Here is an 11,194-nt window from a genome sequence, read left to right on the forward strand (position 1 = left end):
CCAGCCACCACACACTGCCTCCCCGCTGCATTAGGAGCACCCATAATGGGAGAGAGAGCAGCTCAACACTGCTGGCTCTAGAACAATTCCTGGAAAAATAAAGCCCTCTAAAAACTTTACTTTTGGATGGGGGATAACCAGACAAGCAGCCAAGCCCAGTCCTGAAATCCTCAGGTCAGCCAGACAAAGGAGGAACAGAGCACTCCTTGAATTACAGAGGTTCCTTCTGTCATCTTAAACCATTATCAAGTGACACAGGATGCACTGAAACACTCTGCAAACTGCTTTTTTCCAGGCTGGAGCGTGCAAGCTGGAATTATACAGCAGACAGAAGGGGAAAAGGAAAACACAGACATCCCCAGCACCTCACAGGGCAGCGCCCTGTGGTGCCTCACTGCCAAAGCCCCTGAGGAGGGGGCTCTGAGGAGGGGGCTGCCAGCACGGGTGTGGCTGGGCTGGGCACCCAGCGCCTGCCCGCCAGGGCAATGGAGAGCTCCTCACTGCCTGGCTGAGGCTGCATCACCCCAAGGACTTCGCGTGCCACCATGCCAGCCCAGCAGAAGAAAGTCATCTTTTGCCTAGCTGGGGTGTTCAGCTTCGCTTGTGCCCTGGGGACTGCAGCAGCCATCGGCACTCAGCTGTGGATTAGAGGAACGATCCTCTGCCAGACCGGAGCCCTGCTCGTCAACGCCACCGGGCAGGAGCTGGAGAAGTTTATCGGGGAAATCCAGTACGGGCTTTTCTATGGCGAGCGAGTGAGACAGTGCGGGCTCGGGGGGAGACCTTTTCAGTTTGCATGTGAGTAAGAAAGGCGCTTGAATTATTTAGCACTGTGCTGCTCACTGCTAAGGGAACCAGGAGATAACTGCCCTGATACCCCCTTGTTTGTACGCAGACCTTAACAGGCATGAAATTTTCTAAAGCCTAATGCTACCCTTACAGCATTTCAATCTTCAGGTTTAAATTACTCTTTTCTGATACTAGCAAAGCCATACTAATGTTTTCAGCAGTTTGTGTTTTAATTACACAGATATCTACATTTCAAAAGATATTTTTTTTAAAAGTAAATGCATATATTGTTTGTCAATTAATCTCTATCATCTTCCTGCGCATGTCAACATTACATCCTCTACTCTGTCATGAAAGAAAAATAAACTAGCAGGAATCTCATGAAAGAAATAGGGGTATGGAAGCATTTTGCTGCTGCTGAGAAACAAAGCAGACAGAAATTAGTAATTTGCTGTATTAATTGGAAAAATATCTGGTTGATACTAGCTGACATTCAGACAATTGATCTGCAAATTGAACTTAGTAACCAACATTCAAAATCTTATGGAAGACTGTTAGCAGTGGTTTTGCTTTACATGTAATATTCATAACCCGTTCATCTTCAAGGATAAGAAGATCAATGAAGTGATCAAGCGAAGACATTTTGCATGTAACAACACTAAACAGATGATAAACAGTCATTTCTTATACATACTGTATGCCACCTGAAATTATTACAAAACAAAATTTGGAAGCAACCTGCTAGAGCAGCACTGGCAAATTGCTTACATGAGTCATCTAAGGCAAAGTAAGGTTACCAGATTAGGCATCGTAAATGGTCTACTACATAATATTTTTTTCAAAGCAGTAGACTAGACTCTTTAGTACAATATGAAGACTTACCTTCTCTAATTAAATTCCATTGCTAATCTATTTAGCTAGCTGGAAGCTCTCGGTACTGCTGCACGCTGTGGCTATGAAGAAAGCTGCGCTGCCCTGCAGGTATAGGCTGCAGAAAGTTTTCAGAGCAGTCCACAAAGCCCCAAGGAACTCATTTCCTACCGTGGGTCGAGCTGTCCCTTCCCATGAGCAGTTGCCAGCCCTGTGGCCGAGACCTGCTGGGGCCCCTGGCCAGCGCTGACAGGACCATGGGGCTCTCGCCTGCCTCAGGCAGGGGCCTGGCCCTGGTGCTGCTGAGTGGCCACCTGGGCACCCCATCCTGCAGCGAAAGCCACCCTAAGCCAGAGGCAGGCAGCTGGCTTCTGCTCCTTATCAGCTGCTTATCAGCTGCTGAGACTCCCAGACCTTGAGACCATTTCCTTGCCTTGCTCAAGCTCCTGTCTGTACACTTCTGCTTTCTTAAGTTCATCGCGTTACGGCTAGAATATGTTAATGTACTGCTAGGGTGATTCTACCAATAGTTTCTCTGAAAACAGACATTAGGCATTCAAAGCTTTCGGGAATTCCGTAAAGAAAAGAATGGAAGAGTAATTCACTCAACATCAGTAAATGTCTTTTTTTTTTTCACATGGAGAAATGAGGTTTGAAGCAGGTGCTTTAATGCCTGTTCTCAGAATCTGAACCTAATGCTGGATTTAATCTCTGGCCTGTGGGGGATCTCAGGCATGAAGAGGAGCTGTGGTACACCTGTGGTAGGGCAGCATCCCCCCCCCTAGAGAGAGCAGGTGCCTGGTGGCCCAGCCCACCACCAACAGCAGATCATCACCCAGGGCAACAGCATGAGCAGGTCTGAGTGGAACCTAAGAGCCTCAGCAGACCCAAAACAGCCTGCCCAGTCTGCCTAAGGGCATTATTTTACCTTTTAATTTCCTTTTGTGCAAGTCAAGCATTAATAGTGAAATACTTCAGTAAGTCCCACTCAATGTTACAAGCACATTGTAGGCTGTTTATCTGCCCTGGAATCCTTTATGTAGCACATGCTGAAGAGGTAATGCTGCAAGGCCATCTCTGGCAGCGCGTGCACCCAAACCGTTGCCCAGTCACAGCCTGAACAGCTCCGTCCATGAGCCCAGCAGCAGGTCCCGGCTTCACCCCCCTGCTTTCACTGACAACCGATGGCAAGCATTGATGTCCTCTTCACAAATTGTTTTCAGATCTTTTACTTAGACTAAAAAGCAAATGCAACAGTTATTTTAATAGGATTAATACTTAGAAAACAATGGTTGGGTGGCTTAGCGAAGTATGCGTCTACCAAAAGCATTCACTTTAGAGACCAGACAGAGAGGCCGGTTCACACTCCCTGAGGCTATAGGAAACCCATTCAGCCTGAGCCAAAGCTCCCTGTGAGCGTCCCAGAAAGCAGAACCACCATGTACAATATACACGTCTGTCATTTAATGCACTGAAGTGCACTTTAGCATGTCTAAGAAGAAAAGACATGGAAAACAGGCTAAATGATTTAGTTCTATGTTTGTTCCCATTAAACGCTCCCCTCTGACCACTGTATCTCTTAATTGTAAAATGAATTCGCTCTGCCAGCAAGCCCTGTTAGGCTGGGGAAAGCCTTCTGCCTCATTTACTCTTGCTGATTCTCATCTGTTTCTAGGTCAGCAGTTCATTTTCTGAAGGTCACTGACATGCATACCAAAACACTATTTCATTCATTACAGTCAAGGAATGTTTTTCTTTCAAGACAACATTGTTACTGGAATTAATTTTTCCCAATATGTCACTTATAAAATTTTAATGACAAAAACTATAAATGCAGGTGCCAAGGGAAAGATTCAGCACAATGCAGTAGCATACTTGCTTAAAATAAACAAAAATCTGTACTATTATATAAGTTCTTCATGTTCTCCCAAAGGATTAGGTAGTGTTGCATGAAATAACGCTATCCCTTGCTATTCCTTGCACAAATTCTGCACAAGCAAGGACTCCTCAGCCTTTTGCTGGCTATTTTGAATAGTACAAGTGTAAAATTTTACTTTATAGCATACTAGCAGTACAGCTGTTCCTTACACTTGTAAATACATAGCATTTGTAACTTTTTGGAGTATTTTGCAGTCCAACAGACACAAGGTCTAGTTTCCAAAACCCGCTTCATTTTACTAGGATGATATAAGCAATTTAGCCATCAGCAACAGCTGGACAATACACAGCCGTCAGCAGCAGCTGCCTTCCACGCATGGAGATTCTCCCTCCACACCAGGCAAACCTGCCCAGTCGGTAACAGGACAGCCGAGGGCGAGCACCACACTGCAGCATGCTCACAGGGCTGTGCACGCACCACAGGCCCCACAGTGCCCCTCTCTGCTCTCAGCAGATATTAGCAGCACAAAGTGGCAGTCAACACAGCTTCGGGAGCAATGCACCAACATTTGTGCCATTAATTTCCCTTTTGTTCAGTCAGGCGATAAATTGGCTTGACAACACATTACCTGCTTCTCTGTATTTACTGCATTGCAGGCTACAAAATGTTTGCTGGTAAACATTTTGCAAGGTAGGTTAATTTACATGAGGCTTATTCCTCCCAGCACATTGCAGCTGCAGCGAGGCAGCTCCAAGGTGTTATTACCCTGCTTTAATCATGCCCCTGTGGATCAGCAGCAGCTAAGTGTGTTTGATGATTACTTCTGAAATATCCATTGTCACTAAAAAACATGAGTGATTACAGATTACCCTTATACCAAGGCTGATCAACTATCCCATGCCCCAGCCAAGCAGGATCACACTTTGAAATAATAGCTAAAGAACTGCATGAAAAAAATATTTTAAATGATTCCTAACATTTGGCCTATGATGGTCACACAGGCCATTACATGGCTGAACCTCAGCACAGCCTGTTAGATCAGGCAGCAGTAATTAACTGTAAATGCCAAATCACACACAGCATGGCTGCCGTTTCCCACTGTGAGGGTCTCCTTGTGCTGCATGGGCTCCCGAGGGTGGGCTGCTGAGGCAAGCATCATAGCAGCAAGTGCAACCAGTGCTAACACAGGCTTTGGAAACAATTATATAGCATAGAGCAAGCAGATCACAGGAACTGCCTAACAGGCAGTGCTCACACATAACCAACAATGTTTTTTCTCTTGACCCTGCAGAGCAAAGCTCTGATGCAAAAGCAGCAGCATCTTGCCAGCCAGCAGGAGAACCAGCACAGACCTGAGCAGCACTGGGTTTCATAGCCACACGCTTCAATATTTGACACCTTGTTTTATCTTGGTATCCTACTGTCTTAGTGTAGGACTTCTCCACTTCTCATTAATTCATCTTCTCTTTTTGGCCATATGCTTCCAGAAAAAAAAACATCCCTCAAGTCTTTCACCTGTGGAAATACAGGGGAGAAAACTTTGATCACACAAAACACTACATCTTTCAAAATTTCATTTGGAGTTTGTGGCACGTACTCCTATGATATAACCTTTATGAATGACCTTCTATTTTAAAATAGTGAAATAAGATACAACTTTAAGAGATTAAGGTAAGTACAGAAATATACCCTTTAATAAAAAAATAAAAACAGAAAAACATCAAGTGATAGGAAACCTCCTATCCTTTTAGGTGTCAAATCAAATCTTTGGTATTGTTAATGGATTTTCACAGGGAGTTTCCAGTATTTCCATACTGTAAACATCCACACATATTACCTTCCCCAGATATCATTCATTCTTGCAGCTTTTAATGTCACCCAGAAACAGATCACACTGCAGTTCACCTGTATGTCAGTACCACAGGTTTACTAATGTTTTCTTTTTCATTGTTAAATGTGGACCTTTAAATTAACATATTTATAGCTTAAGATTTTCAGTTAAAAAAAGCATTTAGCCAAAATTCTTCATGTGTAAGCTTAACAAAACAGCAGTGAATATTTGTGCAAGTCAAAGAGATGGAATCACTGCTTTCAGATGTAATAGAAACCAACATTACAGCTGGGAGCAGTTCTTTGCTTTCCTAGCAGACAAAGCAGCCAAACCCTCACATTTCTACACTTCAGACACACAGATAGCACATGGCATTCCAGACCCAGTGAATATCCAAGGCACAGCAGAACCTACCACACACCCACCGAACAATCATCTCGCATAGGGTTAGGACCACTGCATTCCTTGGGGGCTTTGTCACTCCCACACCAGGCTTGCACCAGCAGGACACCAGCAGAGCCTGGCCTTGTCCTGGCCCCCCTGGTGCTCCGGGCACAACTCAGAGCACACCTGTGAGAGTGACAGCGCTCAGCAAGGTGCTTCTTGTCCTGCATCGCAGTAAGCAATGTCTCATCTCATCCTCTCTGTGTGTGTATTCTGGAAAACAAACTGCACTGGCCAGAACAATCCAGTCCGAGAGACATGTTTTGTATGAATTGCTGATCACTCCAGACAAGATCAAACACAGAAGTGACACTCACATCAATTGTAACTAAGTTTGGATGCTAATAAAGGTCTGGGCAAAGCAATAAATATAACTGACATTCCAGTCAGTGAATGAGCTAAGGAAATATAATTTACCCCTCAGTAAGACTGCATGAGCATAAATGCAGGGAGTTTATTTCTGGATTTGCTGTCCACCTCCCCGAAAGACAAATCTTTGGCCAAGCCTCTGAGAGACTTGAGACTAGATCTGCTGCATTTGGAAAAGCACAGCTTAAATAATTTGCACAAATTAGCAACAAATTGCTTATATTTTTATTATTTGTTATTGCTTATAATTTTTAGTTTTTCCAGATCTGCTCAAAATTATCCCTGCAAGTATCCATGTGAGTGTCATTCTCTTCTGCATGGTGCTGATCATCTTTGCCCTGGTGGGAACAGGCTTCTTCATGTACAACGCTTTCGGCAGCCCCTACGAAACCCTGCATGGCCCTGTAGGGTTGTACCTCTGGACCTTCATTGCATGTAAGTACCATTCCACATTACCTGAATTTGGGATATTCTTTTTTGGCTGATTTATCACCACAGGTGACTATTAAGGACTACAGATGCATTGACTCTAAAGTGACAATCTAGAAGAGAGGTGGATAATTTTGCTGTACTGACACCTGGCTTTCCTCCAAATTGGAGTCAGGAGACAAAACGCTGAAGTTCCCCATGGCAGTGGGTGGTGGGACAGGCCAGCAGGTAGCAGAGAGATTGGGCAGGCTGCCCTGTCCCCTGTCAGGAACATGGGGACCCCAGCACAGCCAGTGGGCAGTGAGCCCCCGGCACAGGGAGACAAGTGGGGAGGTCTGCTCGTGACACACAGCCTGGGGTTGGGGTCTAGAAATAAGCTCCCAGTAAAAATTAAGTCATGATGGCCATAATGACACCATCAATACAGCATTCCATTGTGATGGATGTAATACAGCCTTGCTGCCAGGGTTTCTGATGTGGTGAGCATCTCTCGTGCTCTTTCAGGTTCCTGCGGTTGTCTCATCCTGATTCTCTTCTCCTCAGAGGTGAAGATCCACCACCTTTCAGAAAAAATTGCTAATTTTAAAGAGGGAAGTTTTACATTTAAGACTCACAGCGAACAGTTTGCAGATTCCTTCTGGATCATCCTAGGCTGCTCCTTGGTGCACTTCATGAACGCCCTCTTGATCCGCTTTGCTGGATTTGAATTTCCTTTTTCAAAGTCAAAGGATTCAGGGACAACCACTGGAGCAGTCGACCTGATGTATTAGATTTACATAGTTTATGAACATTTAAAGCAAAGAGGTTTATCGCTGCTATCTTCAACAACCACCAAGCATACTAACTTTTAAATGATTAGCTCTAAAGAAATTAAAAACAAGAGAAGGTTTTAGATAAATGTCAATGTGACATATACAGTAAACAAAAGATAACATGCTATTTGGTGGTATCTAAATCAAAATACTTTTTCTTTCTTGGAGTAAAACCTTATCAAGATATCTACTTTTCCTTCCTCCAGGAACTTATTTTAGAATTAGGTGGTATGAACAAAATTAATCAATAACATTGAACTGAATCTAGATAGTAAAATAAGTAGTCAACCATGTAAGAGTTTGCTATCACCAGCAGCACAGTCTTCACCTTTACCTGTTGTAAGAGCCACGATGCAACCATCACAACATCAGGGCAGCAGACCACAAGGGGAAAGAGCAGCAGGGCCAAGAGGAGAAAGCCCTCTGGCTTTGTGCCTCAGGCAGCAGGCACTGCCCCAGAAACCCCACTAGAGGGGAAGACATGGCTATGGCAAGGGCTCATAGACAAAACCCAAGCACCTGAACCCACCACTAACACTTAAAGCTTGTGTCACATGTGGCAGTGCCATTATTCCTGTCCATAGACTTCTCTTGAGTTTTTAATTTTAAAAGCCCAAACTATAATTCTTTGACCCTGAATTCCCCAGTGCAATCACTGCAGCTGCAGGTATGACATGCCTTTGGTTAATTGGTTAAAGGCCTACACAAGCAAACCGCTGTTTTTTAACCCAGCCAGCAGCTCAGCATCACACAGACATTTGCTCACCGCCCCTCCCTCCCCTCAGGATTGTGGAGAGAATCAGAAAAAAGTAAAAAGTTTATGGGTTGAGATAAAGACAGATTATTAGGACAGAAAATTAATAACAATGCGCACAAAGCAAGTGATGGACAATGCAGTTGCTCACCACCCACTGACCAATGCCCATCCCATCCCCGAGCAGCACCCCAGCCAGCCCCCCCATATTAATTGGGCAGCATGATGCCACATGGTACGGAATACGCCTTTAGCCATTTTGGGTCGGCTGTCCTGGGCCTGTCCCCCCCAGCTCCTGCTGCACCCCCAGCCTGCCCGCTGGCAGGACAGAGTGAGAAGCTGAAAAGTCCTTGGCTTCGTGTAAGCACTGCTCCGCAGCAATTAAAACATCAGTGTGATATCAACATTATTCTAATCCTAAATCCCAAACACAGCACCCTACCAGCTACTAGGAGGAAAATTGACTCTATCCTAGCCAAAAATCAGGACAGAAATGTAAGATGTAGAGGAAATGCAGAGTACTCCCTCCTGCTTACATGAGGGAGGAAGCCTGACCAAGTACTGCTGAACAGCCACTCTGCAACACAGCAAGGCAAAGAGAGCCAGGAGCACAGCAATGTAACTCCAAACCAGGCACCTTTTGTACTGTGCTACATCCACCCAAAGCCTCATTGTCACAATTACGAAGAGCTCTGCCAAGAAAACAGCCAATTAGTGCTCTCTCAACAAGCAGTACAAATAAAAGTCAAAGTTCTTAGCAAACAGCAGCAATGGAAAGATGCATCGGACACACTCACACAGCACGCTGCAGCTCAGCAGAGGCTGACGAGGAAACACCTGAGGCTCTCCAACTCAAGACATACAGGAAGCCAGAGGGGATGAACACATCGGTCCCTGTGTCCCTGAACCTTTGCAGGTCAGGTAAAGCAACCAGGCCACTCACCCCAGCTACAGCTACGTCAGTCCAATTACTTACAGGCAGGTCAAAAGAGCTTCACCTCAGGAAACACCACCTCCATGGGGATGAGGCTCTCCTTGCATAGCACAGAACTGCTCTTCCAAGCTAACAGCAGAGAAGGTGCCCTAGGGGAGCATGGGCTGCACCAGCTGCCCATTTATCTGCGGAAGTTGCTGCCCCCTTCGGGTGCAGCTGCAAGCAATGAGCAATCCCACTCATCACCCCTGGAGTCACCTTGCATCTCTGACAGCCTTGTGCCTCAAGCTGCAGCATCTTACAAGATGACCTTGCTGACATTTAGGCCAGTTTTTATACTTCTACTATGAATGGCAGAACAACCATGCTGACTGCTGGTTATTTTTGTAAAAGGTGTGTCATCTACGTTCCCGCTCCACCGAGCCTTGTACAGAACAACCCTGCCTCCCAAGCTGTATCATATACGCCTAGTTTCTAACAATGTGTAAGCACTACTGCAAGTTTCCATGACCACCAATATTTTTTTCATAATTTTCTTCTGAGTTAACGTGTCTTCTTGTTAATTAATATTAATGTATCTTCTAACACATAGTTTGCATTACATTTCATTGTATTACTTACCATAGAGCAAGTAATGAGAAGTAAAGTTTCGTCCTCGTTCCTGGTGTTTTATGAAACCTATCTGCTTTCAGCTCTGCTGCCCCGCTGGTGGCCAGTAGCTCAGAGGTGAGAGGTACTGGCTGCCTTCAGCGCCGTGTCTGCCCTATGACCTTCGCCAGTTCTGAAGAAGGAGCAAGCCTGTATTTGTAAGGCAAAGAACTGCGCAGACCTGCCTCAATGCAGAAGATCAACCTTCTCGCCATGTTTGCTGTGCAGAGGAGAGGGGCCCTGCTTCTGGGGAGCCCCTTCACAGAGAGCTCCTCTCCATCCCACCCCATCCCCTCCCAGCCCACTCTCAAGTATGAGGCCAGCTGTTAAAGCCATGCTTGTCCATTTCCCAAGGCAAACGTAATAACTTCTTACTAGCAAAATAAAATCTCGACAATATTTACATTGGACCAGCTGAAAGCAACAGTTGCAGTGAGCATGAGATGCTCAGCTCATGCTCCTGGATCAACACCAGCAAGTACTGTGGATCACTTTTAATCCATGAGCATCAACTAAAGTTTTGCTCTGCATCATTTCGAGACTACTAGGTTTCACAATTAAAAAATACATATATACAGTTAGGAGAAATATGTAAATATGTTTTGAAGGTTCTTGAAAATTCAGATTTTTTTCTATCACAATAAAAAAAAAATAGTACGCATGTGTGTCTGTGTGTGTGGGCATGCAGTGAGCATACATATAAACACAAGCATGTGCAATACATGTTACACAGGGTGTGTATCAGGCTTATACCGCCGACCCAGCAATGCCGGCCCGGAGGTGCTGCAGACACAGGTGCTCCGCGCCTGGTGACCCCGCGCTTCAGTGCACGGCTGTGAGGGGAGCCGGGGCCGCACCGGTGCCTCTGCTGGCAGACTCTTTTGAAACAGATCCACTTTTACTTTTTTTGTTGTTGAAGGTACTACGCCAAGCAGCACCCGCTTAAACAGTAAATGCAGTCAGCTTCTGTGCTGTGGCGCCGGCAGCATATCCAAACTGAAACCTACTTGCAGAAACTTTTCTAAAGAGCACAGCCAGGAAATTACACGCGTCTGCAGATGCTGGGGCGTGGAGCAATGAAGGTGTTGGTGCAGTGGGAGAGATGCCAGAGGGGACCCCTGCAGGGGCGGCTGGTGCCCTGGCGGGGTGCTGAGGCCCCATGGTCCCTGCGGGCAGCATTGCCATGGGGGGAGGGGGTGTGCTGCTGCCCCCGCTGGGGTCCTTCTGCCCCCAGCAGTTGTGGAGCTGGAACCGTGCGATAGAAGAAGTTAATGGAAGCGTGCAGCTGCTCCTCCAGCATCTCGCAGCACGTCCTGCACCACAGAGAAGCCGGTGGGGCCGAACCTAGAGCCCCGCTGCTGTGGGTGTGGGATTCCCCTGGGGCCGAGGCGGAGGCAGCTGCCAGAAGGAAATTCTCCAGCATTTGGTGGGCACC

General features: G+C 45.9%; 1 protein-coding gene across 1 annotated transcript; it reads left to right on the forward strand.

Moving 5' to 3' along the window:
* The first annotated feature begins 545 nt into the window (after positions 1 to 545).
* Positions 546 to 7,381, forward strand: CLRN1 (clarin 1). The gene is made up of 3 exons (XM_035566531.1): positions 546 to 798; positions 6,438 to 6,617; positions 7,116 to 7,381. Exons 1-3 carry the CDS (start codon positions 546 to 548, stop codon positions 7,379 to 7,381), a joined length of 699 nt encoding a protein of 232 aa, XP_035422424.1.
* The last annotated feature ends 3,813 nt before the right edge of the window (positions 7,382 to 11,194 follow it).

Source organism: Cygnus atratus, chromosome 9 (genome assembly GCF_013377495.2).
Source record: "Cygnus atratus isolate AKBS03 ecotype Queensland, Australia chromosome 9, CAtr_DNAZoo_HiC_assembly, whole genome shotgun sequence".
Lineage (NCBI taxonomy): Eukaryota > Metazoa > Chordata > Aves > Anseriformes > Anatidae > Cygnus > Cygnus atratus.